Genomic DNA, 17,304 nt, shown 5'->3' with positions numbered 1-17,304 from the left:
CCCTTCCAAGTTATCTTTTTTTTTCCTCCTCAAATGCTTTTTGTTATTTCTACCCATCACAGTTCAGAGATCTCATACCTTCACAGTTGTACTTGCTCTCTTTTGGCTATGCTGTAGTTTGTGGCCATCCATCCTAAAGGGTATTTACTCTAGCTATGATCTGACCCACAGAATGGAACTTAACACATAAAATGTTTACATGTTCATCATAGCCCTGTGATTTGCTTATGTGTGTTCCCATTCCATTCTGCAAATGTGTAAACTTGGGCCCAGATAGTTGAAGAAACTTTCCTAAGGTCATATATTAAGTGGAAGAACTGAGCTTGAAGTCCAATTCAGATTTAACTGCCTGTAAAGCCATGGTATTTTTATTAATAATAAAATCAATATCAATAAACATAACTATCATTTATTGCATAGATAACATATTCTTTTTTAAAAACTTTAAAGTTTTTCTAAGAGACATGGTCTTACTACATTACCTAAGCTGAAGTGCAGTGGTACCATCATGGCTCACTGCAGCCTCAAACTCCTGGGCACAAGCAATCCTCCTGCCATAGTCCCCTGAGTAGCTGGGACTACAGGTGCATGCTACCATGTCTGACTAATTTGGCTTGTTTGTTTGTTTTAATGCCTGGGGTTTTGCTATGTTGTCCAGGCTGGTCTTGACCTCCTGGTCTCAAGTGATCCTCCTGCAGCAGCCTCCCAAAGTGTTGGGATTATAGGCATGAGCCACCGTGCCCAGTCAGAAAACATATTCTTTACATTGTACTAAGTACTTAGACTGCCATCTAAACCTCACAGCTAACTTGGGAAATACAGAGTACTATTTTTATAAATGAGGAAATTGAGGATTTAAAACCAAATGTGATTCTAAAACCACTAGATTCTAAGACTCTTAATATTATACCATCCTGTCTATGCTATTCCATGGCATAGCTGATATTTCAATAATTAGGAGCACACCTACTTGGTGTTTCAGTGTTCCAGATCTATATGGAATAGTCTGTATGATTATATAATTTGCAATTATCACAAATTTATTACTAATTTTTTCTTTCATTTCCTTTGATCCAAAAACATTACTGATTTGATTATACATTGATACAGCCTTTCTAAAGGGCAGTCTGTCAGTATTTAACAAAATACTTTTTAAAAAAATGATAACATTTCAAAATTTGTTTTCTTTTAGGTCCACCTCATTCATTTAACCGAGATGAGACAATAATCATTGCTTTGACATCAGTCTCTGTGTTAGCTGTTTTGATAGTTGCCTTATGGTTTGGATACAGAATGTTGACAGGTAAAAATCACCACTTTCTGTCCTATCGTTTATTAAACATGCAATTTAATCAGAATTTATTTTCTCCTTTTAAATTCCCTATGTTAAAAAAAAATACTCTCAAAGTTATGCAGAATACACCCAGCCTAAATAATTCTCACATATGGACAGTGTTGTTTCATCTAAATTATCAGTCACTACCCCTTTCCATGCCACTGGATTATTTTGAAGCAAATCACAGATATCATATATCTGTAAGTAGTTAATTAGATATCATCTATCTATAAATATTATCTCTATAATATAATGGCTTTAAGAATATATATTCATAGTACCATTTTCACATCTGAAAAAATAGTAATTCCTCAGTATCATCAAACGTTCAGTTGGTTCTAATAAGCTTTAGGTTTGATGGACTGTTTAAGAAATCAGCATTCATTCATTCACTCATTTGAATAACTTCTGTATAGTCTTCTTTAAAGTTTTTGTAATATTACTTAAGGTTTTAAACTTTTAAATTAAGTCATCATGGAAGTGTCTCCCAGAATTTGGCCTTCATGCCATTGTGCATTCATCTGCATTTATAGATGTTAGCAAGTTTAGTAAATAGTTTTATTCTTATTGAGATTAGGTGTAAATCTTGCTGCCAATCTTTCTGCAGCCCTTCTTTTTAACTATAATATTGTAAAAAGCATAAAAAGATAATCATTTTTAAAAAGCCATGTATTAGGCTGGGCACGGTGGCTCACGCCTGTAATCCCAGCACTTTGGGAGGCCGAGGCGGGCGGATCACAAGGTCAGGTTCGAGACCATCCTGGCTAACATGGTGAAACCCCATCCCTACTAAAAAATACAAAAATTAGCTGGGCGTCGTAGCGCGCGCCTGTAGTCCCAGCTACTTGGGAGGCTGAGGCAGGAGAATTGCTTGAACCCGGGAGGCGGAGCTTGCAGTGAGCCGAGATCGCACCACTGCACTCCAGCCTGATGCCTGGCAACAGAGCGAGACTCTGTCTCAAAATAAAAAAAAGGAAACCATGTATTAGTAACCTTTTTCCTGTTCCTATAGGAGACCGTAAACAGGGTCTTCACAGTATGAACATGATGGAGGCAGCAGCATCCGAACCCTCTCTTGACCTAGATAATCTGAAACTGTTGGAGGTAAGTTTGTTGTTAGATTATGGACTCTTGTTTCTGCTATTATACTAGACCTGGAACAGTGATTTCATTCACTCATTAAGACATTCATTCATTTATTTAACCCTTACTTATTAAATACCAGTTTTTTGTCAAGGAGTATTCTAGGCACTGGGAATATAGGTGAACAATACAGGCATGTCTCCTGGGGCTTATATTTGAGTTGGGGCATCTACAAACAGGTAAAGGAATGTATAATATAATTGCAAGTAGTAGTAAATGCTATGAAGAAAAGTACAGTGGATAAGAAAATGATGAAAAGGGGGTTATTAAAGAAAATATGGCCAGGCGTAGTGGCTCACTCCTGTAATCCCATCACTTTGGGAGTCCTAGACAGGTGGATCACTTGAGGTCAGGATTTCAAGACCAGCCTGGCCAACGTAGCAAAACCCCATCTCTACTAAAATACAAAAATTAGCTGGGAGTGGTGGCACATACCTGTAGTCCCAGCCTAGGTGACAGAGCAAGACTCCATCTTAAAAGAGAAAAAGAAAATATATTTAGAAAGGGGTTGACCTTGAGTCCAGATTTGTACAGGGTATGAGAATAAAGACATGAAATTTTGAAAACAGTGTGACACCAAGGAATCCGTAGTAGACAACAAATAAATACTCCTTGTATGCATATATTACATGTTTTTGTAGATACATAAGGCTCTTCTTATATATAGAAGTTACATTTCATTTGGTGATATCTCAGAAGCTACATTAAAAGTGTTGCTATGACAAGTGTTTTTATGATCTTTATTAAGAGTGACTTGAAAACTATGATCCCCAAACCAGAGACTATTAAATAATAGATATGATAGATTTGATTATATAAAAAAATTGTAAGAACTTTCTGTTTTGGGAGAGACATACCATAAACAAAGATAAAAGCCAAATTTGAAAAAAAAAATTCAACATACAAGGGAAAACTTGATAAATAACTGATATAAATCAAGATGAAAGAAACGTTCTATAGCAAATGGACAAAAAGGCTGGGTGTGGTGACTTACGCCTGTAATCCCAGAATTTTTGGGAGGCCAAAGTGAGTGGATTGCTTGATCCCAGGAGTTCAAGACAAGCCATGGGCAACATGGCGAAACCCCGTGTATTTGGTAAAAAATTAAAAAAATTAGCTGGATATGGTGGCACACGCCTGTAATCCCAGCTACTCAGGAGACTGAGAGGTTGAAGGATCACTTGAACCTAGGATGTAGAGGTTGTAGTGAGGTCTTGGGTGACAGAGACCCCATCCCAAAAAAAATGGACAAGAGATATTAACTGCCAATTCACAAAAGAAGTGTGTGTGGCTAAGAAATGTACAGTAAAATGTCCAGTTTACAAGGTTGAAAGAAATACTAATTAACCCATGGAAGTTCAACCATGATTAAGTCATAGAAACACTCCCAAAAATTGCTGAATTAACTTTATATTGATATAACCTTTTTAAAGCACACTTTGTATAATTTTAACCTGGAAATAGTATATGAGATACAACATACATCCTTAAATAAATGATGGTAAATCCCTAACCTGTTTCAATAAAAATCGAAAGCAATCCCTAGAAGCCAAAAATGAGAATGGGTTACATTTTGCTGGTTCTTTGTGTGTTCAGTAATTTTTTTGTATTCTGGATATTGTGAATATTGTATTGTGGAGACACTGGACTCTTCTAAAGTGTGTCAAGTTTTTTTTTGTTTTAGTAAGCATTTAACTTGGTTGGACACATATCACAAACTTGTCTGGGGCAGAAGCTCAAATCTCAGTTCAGTTATTTTATCTTCAGCTGGAGACTGTCTTGTACTTTTATTGAGTTTCCCTCTCTCTGACTTTCTCCTTTCTAGAGTTCTCCCCTCACTTGCCAGCAACTGTGGCTTTACCAATATGTCCTGAGTTTCCCAATGCCAGAACAGTATTCTTTTCTTTTCTTTTTCTCTTCTTTTATTTTCTTTTTTTTAATTGAGGCAGAGTCTTGCTCTTTTACCCAGGCTAGAGTGCAGTGGTACGTCTCAGCTCACTGCAACCTCTGCTTCCCGGGTTCAAGTGATTTTCCTGCCTCAGCCTCCTGAGTAGCTGGAATTACAGGTGCGTGCCACATGCCTGGCTAATTTTTGTATTTTTAGTGGAGACAGGGTTTTGCCATGTTGGCCAGGCTGATCTTGAACTCCTGACCTATCTCGTCTCAGCCTCCCAAAGTGCTGAGATTACAGGTGTGAGCTACCACACCCAGCCTAGAAACAGTTTTCTTTAGCAAGTTTAGTTCTACTGCACAGTGCTAATTTCAGCCTGCTCTCAGGCTAAAGCCATAAAAGTGGGTAGCTCAGGCCGGGCGGAGGCTTACGCCTATAATCCCAGCTCTTTGGGAGGCCGAGATGGGTGGATCACAAGGTCAGGAGTCCCAGAGCAGCCTGGCCAAGATGGTGAAACCCCATCTCTACTAAAAATAAAAAAATTAGCTGGGCACTGTGGCACACACCTGTAATCCCAGCTACTCAGGAGGCTGAGACAGGAGAATTGCCTGAACCCGGGAGGCAGAGGTTGCAGTGAGCCGAGATAGCACCATTGCACTCCAGCCTGGGTGGCAGAGTGAGACTTAGTCTCAAAAAAAAAAAAAAAAAAAAAAAAAAAAATGGGTAGCTCACCCCATGCCACGTTTTTCTCAGAGCCTTAATGACTCTCAAGATTTATCTGCCTTTAGAACTTTTTTCTTTTTTAAATTTTGTCTGGCATTTATAAATGTTATCTATGGGGAGGCTAGGTCTGGTAGGAGCTTCATCAGCCATACTAGAACAAAATTTATTGATTTATTGATAATGGAATGAACTATAAGCAACAGAGAGCTGTGGCATTCCATATAAATTTGTACTTTATTGTTTAGTAAATTTGATTGTTAGATTATGATACTAATTAATACCTTTCTTTTTTTTTCTTTTTTTTTTTTTTTTTTGCTTACTCTTTGAACATGCACATGGGAATACCTTGCTTTCTTTAAAACACATATAGCTGATTGGCCGAGGTCGATATGGAGCAGTATATAAAGGCTCCTTGGATGAGCGTCTGGTTGCTGTAAAAGTGTTTTCCTTTGCAAACCGTCAGAATTTTATCAATGAAAAGAACATTTACAGAGTGCCTTTGATGGAACATGACAACATTGCCCGCTTTATAGTTGGAGATGAGAGAGTCACTGCAGATGGACGCATGGAATATTTGCTTGTAATGGAGTATTATCCCAATGTAAGTACCTCATAAAAAATAAACTGAGGCTGGGTGCAGTGGCTCATGCTTGTAATCCCAGCACTTTGGGAGGCTAGGGCAGGTGGGTCACTTGAGGCCAGGAGTTCAAGACCAGCCTGGCTAACATGGCAAAACGCTGTCTTTACTAAAAATACAAAAATTAGCCAGGTGTGATGGCACACATCTGTAATCCCAGCTACTTAGGAGTCTGAGGCACAAGACTTGCTTGAACCTGGGAGGTGGAGATTGCAGTGAGCCAAGATTGTACCACTGCATTCCAGCCTGGGCAACAGAGCAAGATGTTGTCTCAAAAAAAAAAAAAAAAAATTGACGCTTATGTTAGTTGTTAATCAGACTTCAGAGAGGACAACTGTATTGATGGAGAGAGCATTACTGACTCACAAGCTGGATTATTAATGGTCTGCAATGGAATAAGGATCTCACACCACAATGTGAATGAACTGTATTACTAATTATACTGTTTATTCAGCTTTCTCCTCTTTCTTTGTTACTCTCTTTTATATTTAATTTTTTTGATAAGTTTTTTGATGAAGGAAGCAGTACTTTGATTGACATTCATTTTGATGCAAACTCCTTTTCTCATCAGCAACTGGTAATAGTTTGTAGATAAGCACTTTGAGCAGCACCAATACATACATAGATATATTTACAAAAGCCTTTTATTTTCTACTTAGGAACCATAACAATATGATTTATATTTGTACTGGTGAATGATACACGTTTTCTGTCTTAATTTTATCAAAGAATTGTTTAAAAGGAAATAATCATTCATAATTTTTAATATTGGAGACATAAAAATTGATAATGTTTAGGCTGGGTGTGGTGGCTTACACCTATGTAATCCCAGCACTTTGGGAGGCTGTGGCAGGCGGATCACAAGGTCAGGAGTTAAGAGACCAGCCTAGCCAAGAGTGAAACCTCGTCTCTACTAAAAATACAAAAGTTAGCCGGGCCTGGTGGCGCATGCCTGTAGTCCCAGCTACTTGGGAGGCTGAGGCAGGAGAATCACTTGAACCTGGAAGGTGGAGGTTATAGTGAGCCGAGATTGTGCCACTGCACTTCAGCCTGGGTGACAGAGTCAGACTCTGTCTCAAAAAAAAAAAAAAAAATTGATAGTGTTTAAATTCCCCTTGTTCCCATCCTCTCCTCTTCTCTCAACACCCAGAAATGTCATATTAACTCTTTCAAGATTCTGAAATGTCATAGTTCGTTGGATCTTCATGGACTCCTAGCCTATTTGCAAATTCTTTATAAGGATGCTAACTTACCTCTTCATGTTAAAGTAAGTTAATTCTACCTTTTTTTTCTCTTTTGCATTTTTCCTTCTATATAGGGATCTTTATGCAAGTATTTGAGTCTCCACACAAGTGACTGGGTAAGCTCTTGCCGTCTTGCTCATTCTGTGACCAGAGGACTGGCCTATCTTCACACAGAATTACCACGAGGAGGTAAGAGAGTCAATAGACGAAATTGACACTCATGTGGGTTCAAAATTTACAACAGGAAATTTTAATTATATCTTCAAAGTAAAAATATCATTTATATTATTGGATATTTATTGTTAGCCAGTTGTTTGAAAGATTCAACATGAAATACATTTGAAATGTAACAGACAGAGTTTTCCCATGCAGCTGCCAAGATGGCAGAGGGGCAGTCCTAGTGCTTGATAGCTGAGTCCAACTCCTGGGCTACCTGGAGGCTGTCATGACCCAGCAGAGAAAGTAGTGGTCATGTGCTGTGAGGACATCAACATTTCTGGCACTTTCTACAGAAACAAATTGAAGTACCTAGCCTTCCTCTGCAAGCAGACAAATAGCAACCCTTCTCAAGTACCCTACCATTTATGAGCCCCTAGCCACATCTTTTGGCAGACCACATGTGGTATGCTCCCCAACAAGACCAAGCAAGGCCAGGCTGCCCTGGACTACCTCAGGGTGTTTGATGGAATCTCACTGCTGTGTGACAAGGAAAAGCAGATGGTGGTTTCAGCCACCCTCAAGGTTGTGCGTCTGAAGCCTTGAAGAAGGTTTGCCTACTTGGAGCACTGGGCTTACAAAGCTGATGGGAAATACCAGACAATGATGGCCACCCTGGAGGAGAATAGGAAAGTCTATTACCAGAAGATCTATTAAGAAAAACAGTTCATGAGGCTATGAGAAAAGGCCAAAAAGAACATGGAGAATAAAACTGACAAATATACCAAGGTCCTCTCGGCCCAAAGACTCCTAGTCTGAGCCCAATAAAGACTGTTTATTCCTCATGCTTGCCCTGGCCTGCCCTTTTTCCATTGTTGCCATGGGATGTAGGGGACCCAGTGGCATCAGTCCAGGTGCCATAGGCAGCCTGGGACTTACAAAGCTGGAGATAAGGAATGGGCCTTAGTCATTGTCTTTCTATTATGTTACTTTAAACAACTCTTAAGAGTTGTGCAGACATAATTTTTCTATGATGTACTTGTTTGCAAGAGAGTTTCATAAAATCATTAGGAAGAACAAGCAGCTACTTCAGTTGCAGTATTAGCAGCCTGGGTGCAATGGCCCATGCCTGTAACCTTAGCACTTCAGGAGACCAAGGCAGGCAGATCACTTGAGTTCAGGAGTGTGAGACCAGCCTAGGTAACATGGTGAAACCCTCTATCTACAAAATACAAATATTAGCTGGACGTGATGGCATGCACCTGTAGTCCCAGATACTTGGGAGGCTGAGGTGGGAGGATTGCTTGAGCCTGGGAGGTGAAGGTTCTTGTGTCAGTTTGCTGAGAATGATGGTTTCCAGCTTCATCCATGTCCATGGAAAGGACACAAACTGATCGTTTTTTGTGGCTGCATAGTATTCCATGGTGTATATGTGCCACATTTTACTTGTCCAGTCTATCATTGATGGGCATTTGGAACCAGGACTATGGTTCCAGGTCTTTGCTATTGTAAACAGTGCTGCAGTGAACATACATGTGCATGTGTCTTTATAATAGAATGATTTATAATCCTTTGGATATATACCCAGTAATGGGATTGCTGGGTCAAATGGATTTCTATTTCAAGTCCTTGAGGAATCGCCACACTGTCTTCCACAATGGTTGAACTAATTTACACTCCCACCAACAGTGTAAAAGTGTTTTTATTTCTCCACATCCTCTTCCAGCATCTGCTATCTCCAGATTTTTTAATGATCGCCATTCAAACTGGCATGATATGGTATTTCAATGTGGTTTTGATTTGCATTTCTCTAATGGCCTGTGATGATGAGCATTTTTTCATATATTTGTTGGCCTCATGTATGTCTTCTTTTGGAAAGTGTCTGTTCATATCCTTTGCCCACTTTTGACTTATTTAAGTTCTTTGTAGATTCTGGATATTAGCTGTTGTCAGATGGGTAGTTTGCAAAAATTTTTTTCCCATTCTGTTGGTTGCCGCTTCACTCTAATGATTGTTTCTTTGCTGTGCAGAAGCTCTGGAGTTTAATTAGATCCTATTTGTCTATTTTGGCTTTTGTTGCCAGTGCTTTTGGTGTTTTAGTCATGAAGTCCTTGCCTATGCTTATGTCCTAAATGGTTCTGCTTAGGTTTTCTTCTAGGGTTTTTATGGTATTAGGTCTTATGTTTAAGTCTTTAATCCACCTGGAGTTAATTTTAGTGTAGGTGTCAGGAAGGGGTCCAGTTTCTGCTTTCCGCACATTGCTAGCTAGTTTTCCCAACATCATTTATTAAACAGGGAATCCTTTCCCTGTTGCTTGTTTTTGTGAGATTTGTCAAAGATCAGATGGTTGCAGATGAGTGGTGTTGCCTCTGAGGCCTCTGTTCTGTTCCATTGGTCTGTATCTCTGTTTTGGTACCAGTACCATGCTATTTTGATTACTGTAGCCTTGTAGTATAGTTTGAAGTCAGGTAGCATGATGCCTCCAGCTTTGTTCTTTTTGCTTAGAATTGACTTGGCTATGCAGGCTCTCTTTTGGTTCCACATGAAGTTTAAGGGGATCTGTGAAGAGGGTCATAGATAGCTTGATGGAGATAGCATTGAATCTATAAATTACTTTGAGCAGTATGGCCATTTTCACAGTATTGATTCTTCCTAACCATGAGCATGGAATGTTTTGCCATCTGTTTGTGTCCTCTCTTATTTTCTTGAGCAGTGGTTTGTAGTTCTCCTTGAAGAGGTCCTTTATATCCTTTCTTAGTTGTGTTCTTAGGTATTTTATTCTCTTTGTAGCAGTTGTGAATGGCAGTTCGTTCTTGATTTGGCTCTCTTTAAGTCTGTTATTGGTGTATAGGAATGCTTGTGATTTCTGCACATTGATTTTGTATCCTGAGACTTTGCCAAAGTTGCTTATTAGTTTCAGGAGATTGGGGCTGAACGATGGGGTCTTCTAAATATACAATCATGTCATCTGCAAATAGAGACAATTTGACTTCCTCCTTTCCTAATTGAATACCCTTTATTTGTTTTACAAAAAAATTTTTTTAATTAGCTGGGGGTAGTGGCACACACCTGTGGTCCCAGGTACTCAGGAGGCTGAGGTGGGAGGATCGCTTGAACCCAGGAATTCTAGATTGCAGTGAGCTATGATCATGCCAGTGCACTTCAGCCTGGGCAGCAGAGTGAGACGCTGTCCCAAAAAAAAAAAAAAAAAAAAAAGAATTCCTCTTCATATGCTGAACATTCTTCCTCCAAGCATACTTAGAAATTGTTCTTTTCAAAAGAAGTCATCCTTGGAGTAAACAACCTACAAATGAGAGAAAATATTTGCAAACTGCACATCCAACCAAGGTCTAATATCCAGAATGTATAAGGAACGTAAACAACTGAACAAGCAAATAGCCACATTGAAAAGTGGGCAAATGACATGAATAGACACTTCCCAGAAGAAGACATACAAGCAGCCAACTTGTATGGTATGAAAAAATGCTCCGTATCACTAATCATCAGAGAAATGCAAATCAAAACCACAATTTTATACTATCTTACACCAGTCAGAATGCTATTATTGAAAAGTCAAAAAACAACAGATGCTGTTGAGGCTGTGGAGAAAGGGGAACACTTCCACATTGTTGATGGGAGTATAAATTAGTTCAGCCACTTTGGAAAGCAGTTTGGAGATTTCTCAAAGAACTTAAAACAGAACTACCATTTGACCCTGCAATCCTATTGCTGAGTATATATCCAAAAGAATACAAATAATTCTACCAGAAAGACACAGGTACTTCTCTGTTTTTCACAGCACTATTCACAATAGCAAAGATATGGAATCAACCTAGGTGCCCATCAACAGTGGAGTGGATAAAGAAATGTGTTCACATACACCATCAAATACTACACAGCCAAAAAAAGAATGAAATCATGTCCTTTGCAGCAACATGGATGGAGCTGGAGTAGATTATGCTAAGCAGGAACAGAAAACCAAATACCACATGTTCTCGCTTTATAAGTGGGAAGTAGACCTCGAGTTCTTATGGACATGAAGATGACAGCAATAGAAACTAGGGACTACTAGAGTGGGGAGAGAGCGAGAACGGTAAGGGCTGAAAAACTGACTCATGGGTACTGTGCTCATTACCTGGGTAACAGGATCACTTGTACCCCAACCTCAGCATCACACTATAATTGCAGATAACAAACTTGCACATGTACCCCCGAGTTTAAAATAAAAGAGACCAGGTACCATGGCTCACACCTGAAATCCCAATACTTTGGGAGGCTGAGGCTGGCAGATTGCTTGAGCCCAAGAGTTTGAGACCAACGTGGTGAAACCCTGTCTCTACAAAAAAATATAAAAAATTAGCCGGGCATAGTAGCATGCACCTCAGGAGGTTAAGGTGAAAAGATCGTTTGAGCCTGGGACGGGGAGGTTGCAGTGAGCCAAGGTCTCACCACTGCACTCCAGCCTGGGCAACAGAGCAAGAGTGTATCTGTATCTGAAAAATAAATAAGGTCAGGCATGGTGGCTCACACCTGTAATCCCAGCACTTTGGAAGGCCAGTGGGGGTGGATCACCTGAGGTCAGGAGGTCAAGACCAGCCTGACCAACATGGTGAAACCCCCGTCTCTACTAAAAATACCAAAAAAATTAGCCAGGCATGGTGGCAGCACCTGAAATCTCAGCTGCTCAGGAGGCTGAGGCAGGAGAACTCACAGGAGCGAAACTCTGTCTCACAAAAATGTAAATACATAAGTAAAAGAAAAATTTTAAAAATGTTCTTTTGATTCCAGGGTATTTTCAGACTTTTTGAAGCCCATTTATGGACCTTAGGATAAGAACCTCTTAGCTAGGCTATATTATATTTTCCTTGTATTTATTTTGTTAAGTGAACTATAATGTGTCATTAATGTTTTTAATTTTTGTGGGTACATAGTAGTGTATATATTTATGAGGTACATGAGTTGTCTTTTTTTTGAGACGGAGTCTTACTCTGTTGCCCAGGCTAGAGTGCAGTGGTGCGATCTCAGCTCACTACAACTTCCACCTCCCAGATTCAAGCAATTCCCCTGCCTCAGCATCCCAAGTAGTTGGGATTATAGGCATACACCATCATGCCCCACTAGTTTTTGTATTTTTAGTAGAGATGGGGTTTCCACCATGTTGGCCAGGCTGATCTTGAACTTCTTACCTCAAGTGATCCACCTGTCTTGGCCTCCCAACATGCTGGGATTACAGACGTGAGCCACTGTGCCCCGCCGAGGTTTTTTTGGTTTGTTTTTGAGGGAGTTTGTTTTGAGTCCAGCCCAGGCTCGACTGTAGTGGAGTGATCTTGGCTGACTGCAGCCTCTACCTCGTAGGCTCTAGTGATCCTCCCGCCTCAGCCTCCTGGGTAGCTAGGACTGCAGGCGTGAGCCACCATGCCTGGCTAATTTTATTTTTATTTTTTTATAGAGACATGGTCTCCCTATGTTGCCCAGGCTGGTCTCAAACTCCTGGGTTCAAGCAGTCCTCCCACCTCAGCCTCCCAAAGTGCTGGGTTTACAGGTGTTAGCCACTGTGCCCGGCCCCATGAGATATTTTGATACAAACATGTAATGTGTAAAAAACCACATCATGGAAAACAGGGTATCCATCCTCTCAGTCATTTCTCCTTTGTGTTAAAATAATCCAATAATATTCCTTTAGTTATTTATAAATGTACAATTATTTTGACGATTATAACTCTGTTGTGCTGTCAAATACTAGGTGTTTATTCTTTCCAACTATCTTAAAAATATGGAACACTTCACGAATTTGCACATCATCTTTGTGTCAGGGCCATCCATGTTAATTTTTGTGTTGTTCCAATTTTAGTTATATGTGCTGCCAAAGTGAGCACCATTATTACTTCTTTAGTTTTAACATAACATGGACCTTTATTCCATGGATTGGTCTTCAGTATAAAACCCAATTGTATCTTTTCAAATATCAGTGCTTCTGTTAGCTGAAATTAGGTTTGGCTAAATGTATCAGGGATGGGGGGTAATAACAGTGGCTTCAATAAGAAAGAAATGTTTTTTCTCTTATAAGAATATAGAAAAGGACAGCCTAGGACTGGCTTGTCATCATCAAAGTATTATCAGGGCCTGAGGCTCCCATGTTTCTTCTCCACCATCCTTTAGGCTTTCATTTTCTTTCTCCTTCTTCTTTTTTTTTTTTTAAGGTGGAGTCTCCCTCTGTTGCCCAGGCTGCAGTGCAGTGGTGCCATCTCAGCTCACTGCAACCTCCATATCCCAGGTTCCAGCTATTCTCCTGCCTCAGCCTCCCAAGTAGCTGGGATTACAGGCACCTGCCACCACGCCTGGCTAGTTATTTGTATTTTTAGTAGAGATGTGGTTTCACCATGTTGGCTGGCCTCGAACTCCTGACCTCAGGTGGTCTGCCCACCTCAGCCTCCCAAAGTGCTGGGATTACAGGCGTGAGCCACTGCACCTGGCCGGCTTTCATTCTCCTCCCCTGTCCCCAAGACAGAGTCTCACTCTGTCGCCCAGGCTGGAATGCAGTGGCGCAATCTCGACTCACTGCAGTCTCCACCTCCTGGATTCAAGCAATCCTCCTGCCTCAGCCTCTGAGTAGCCGGGATTACAGGCGTGTGCCACCACTCCCAGGTAATTTTTTTGTTTTTCTTTCTTTCTTTTTTAGTAGAAACTGGGTTTTGCAATGTTGGTCAGGCTGGTCTCGAACTCCTGACCTCATGATCTGCCCGCCTCAGCCTCCCAAAGTGTTGGGATTACAGGCATGAGCCACCACGCCTGGCCTCAACTTTCATTTTCAAAGTCACCTCAATGTCCATCATGCCAATCAGCAGGGAAAAGTAAGAGAAGGTAAAATGAATTACCCCTATCTGTCTCCAGAAGTCCCACTTCTATGCTTGTTTGTTTCCCAGAACCTAGTCCACACTTAGCTCCAAAAGAGACTGAGAATATAGCTGTTGATGTTGTTGTTGTTTCCTGCTTGCATTGCTGCCTCAAATAATATTAGGTTCTCTTACTAGGTAGGAAAAGAATAATACACTGTGGGGATCAGTCTTTGCTCATGTTTCAGAGCTATGTGGTTATATTCCTTGTCATAACTGTGGTCTTCCTCAGCTTTCATGCATATTTTTGTTAGTTGTTCAGAGATTTGTTTCTTTTTTTTTTTTTTTTTTTTTTTGAGATGGAGTGTTGCTCTTGTTATCCAGGCTGGAGTGCAATGGTGCGATCTCGGCTCACCGCAACCTCCACCTCCTGAGTTCAAGCAACTCTCCTGCCTCAGCCTCCAGAGTAGCTGGGACTACAGGCACGCCACACCATGCCCAGCTAATTTTTGTATTTTTAGTAGAGACGGGGTTTCACCATGTTGACCAGGATGGTCTCGATCTCTTGACCTCGTGATCCACCCGCCTCGGCCTCCCAAAGTGCTGGGATTACAGGCGTGAGCCACCGTGCCCAGCCGCATTTCTTTAATACATTTGCTTCCTCACTTAGTTTCAATATACACCTCACCTCATAGACACCCCTAAGTTACTTTTGCTATGATAATTCTGTCTTTGTGCTTTCTTCTACCTTCATCCCTTGCTACATTTTCTTGTCATACTGTAGCCCTGACATTTTTTTTTTTAGTCTCTCTGACCTCTTTTGTGAAGGGAACTTTAATATATCAGTTTCTTAGATCTTTGTTCCATTGTATATTAGCATGGATCATCTTTTGTAGCTGATGCTTCATGTATAAATAATTTCTCCTGAATAATTTATCTGTTCATTTATCTTGACATCTTGCTTTTCCTGAATACAGAATTGTCCAAAGTATTGCCTGTGTCAGCCACTTGATGCACTTTTTTTAGTGCTTTAGCACATTAACCATTGGACTGTGTCCACTTAGCTCTTAAATATTATAATGCCTTTAAAAAGCTGGCTTAGCACAGAACTTAAAATACCATTCTAATCTTTCTTTTTAAGGTTTGCATAATTTAGCAAGGTTTCAAGTCAAATGTAGGCTGAAAAGAATGATTGCCATCAGATACTAAGTTTTATTTAAACAGCACTGTTACTCTGAAACATTAGCTAATGTTACCACTAAATAAGGGTAATAGTTACCTTTTTAAAAACGAAGTACATAGTTGCTGTTATTGCATATAAATATAGTAGCTATTTGAATTTATGTTTTTTTTTTTTTTTTTTTTTGGAGACACAGTCTTGCTGTGTCACCCAGGCTGGAGTGCAATGGCACAGTCTCGGGTCACTGCAACCTCTGCCTCTTGGGTTCAGGCGATTCTCCTGCCTCAGCCTCCCAACTAGCTGTGATTACAGATGCCTGCTACCATGCTGAGCTAATTGTATTTTTAGAAGAGACGGGGATTCACCATGTTGGTCAGGCTAATCTCAAACTCCTGACCTCAGGTGATCCACCTCCCTTGGCTTCTCAAAGTGCTGAGATTACAGGTGTGAGCCACTGCGCCTGCCCAGAATTTATGGTTTTTACCTGATTGTTTAAAAAATATTTCCAAGTATAGATGTTCCTTGACTTACAATGGGATTACATCCCAGTGAACTAATTATAAGGTGGCTGGGCACAGTGGTTCTAATCCCAGCACTTTAGAAGGCCAAAGCAGGAGGATTAAAGTCCTGAGCCCAGGAGTTTGAGACCAGCCTTGGCAACATAGTGAGACTTCACCTCTACAGAAATAAAAAATTAGCCCAATGTCATGGCATGTACCTGTAGTCCCAGCTATTTAGGAGGCTGAGGTGGGAGAATTGCCTGAGCCCAGGAGGTCAAGGTTGCAGTGAGCCAAGATAATGCCCCTGCACTCCAGCCTGAGCAACAGAGCGAGACCCTGTTTATAAAAAAAATAAAGGAAAAGGCCATGTGCAGTGACTCATGCCTGTAATCCCAGTGCTTTGGGAGGCTGAGGTGGGCAGATCGCGAAGTCAGGAGTTCGAGACCAGCCTGGCCAACATGGCAAAACCCTGTCTCTACTAAAAATACAAAAATTAGGCAGGAGTGGTGGCAGGTGCCTGTAATCCCATCTACTCGGGAGGCTGAGGCAGAAGAATCACTTGAACCCGGGAGGAGGAGGTTGCAGTGAGCCTAGATCATGCCACTGCACTCCAGCCTGGGTGACAAGAGCAAGACTCTGTCTCAAAAAAAAGCAAGAAAAAAAAAAAGATCATATAAGTTAGAAATATTGTAAGTTGAAAATGCATTTAACCTACTGAACATTATAGTTTAGCCTTAACTATCTTAAATATGCTTAGAACACTTATATTAGCCTATAGTTGGCCAAATCATTCAACACAAAGTCTACTTTATAATAAAGGATTGAATATCTCATGTGATTTATTGAATACTGTTCTGAAAGTGAAAAAAAGGAACGAAGTATGGTTCTACTGATTGTGTACTGCTTTCAGACCACTGTAAAATTGAGAAATCATAAATCAAACCGTCTGTAAGTGGGGGATCATCTATATGCCTATACTATACTATTTTTACTTGAAGTGTTCTTTCACTGAATTCTGTTCTTCCCAGCATCTTCAGATATAACTTTATTGTTTAGAGTAGAAAGTTGGTAGTAAGGAATAACACTGTTATTACTTATTCAGCTATCTTATGTTTCAGAATAAGGAAGAATTAAACCCATTTATTTATTTGTAATAAGATCTCCCTATGAATTTTTTCCATATTATAATAGCAATGCATGCTTATTACCAAAGAAGTATCTGACCAAAAAAATAGATATATAGACAACTCAGACTTCACCAGAAAATTACTGTTAAGTAGTTTGTGTATAGTTTTTAAGGTCTTTGGGAGGGCAGGGGCATAGCACTGGTAATATGTATGTATAAATATCCATACATTGGCTCATGCCTATAATTCCAGCACTTTGGGAGGCTGAGGCAGGTGTATCACACGGTCAGGAAATCAAGACCATCCTGGCTAACGTGGTGAAACCCTGTCTCTACTAAAAATTCAAAAAATTAGCCAAGGGTGGTAGCATGTGCCTGTAGTCCCAGCCACTCGGGAGGCTAAGGCAGCAGCATCACTTGAACCCAGGAGGTGGAGGTTGCAGTGAGAAGAAATCACACCCACTGCATTCCAGCCTGGGCGACAGAGAGACTCTGTCTCAATAAAGAAAAAAAAATTCATAGATTGACTATTTTT

General features: G+C 40.3%; 1 protein-coding gene and 1 non-coding gene across 5 annotated transcripts in view; one reads left to right on the top strand and one right to left on the bottom strand.

Moving 5' to 3' along the window:
• The window catches only part of BMPR2 (bone morphogenetic protein receptor type 2), a 172,839-nt gene that overhangs the window by 119,284 nt on the left and 36,251 nt on the right, over positions 1 to 17,304 (top strand). For all 4 annotated transcript variants that reach the window (XM_032278629.1, XM_032278628.1, XM_032278631.1 and 1 more), the window contains 4 exons: positions 1,193 to 1,303; positions 2,349 to 2,440; positions 5,464 to 5,694; positions 7,049 to 7,163. In XM_032278629.1, the coding sequence (XP_032134520.1) occupies positions 1,193 to 1,303; positions 2,349 to 2,440; positions 5,464 to 5,694; positions 7,049 to 7,163 (549 nt within the window). The remainder of the gene's footprint in view (positions 1 to 1,192; positions 1,304 to 2,348; positions 2,441 to 5,463; positions 5,695 to 7,048; positions 7,164 to 17,304) is intronic.
• Positions 12,898 to 13,006, bottom strand: LOC116552043. The gene has a single exon (XR_004269168.1). It is a non-coding gene; the product is annotated as a U6 spliceosomal RNA (small nuclear RNA).

This window comes from Sapajus apella, unplaced genomic scaffold (genome assembly GCF_009761245.1).
Source record: "Sapajus apella isolate SASKATOON/1434 unplaced genomic scaffold, GSC_monkey_1.0 scaffold10, whole genome shotgun sequence".
NCBI classification, from domain to species: Eukaryota; Metazoa; Chordata; class Mammalia; order Primates; family Cebidae; genus Sapajus; species Sapajus apella.
This window is presented reverse-complemented; position numbering and strand designations above follow the sequence as displayed.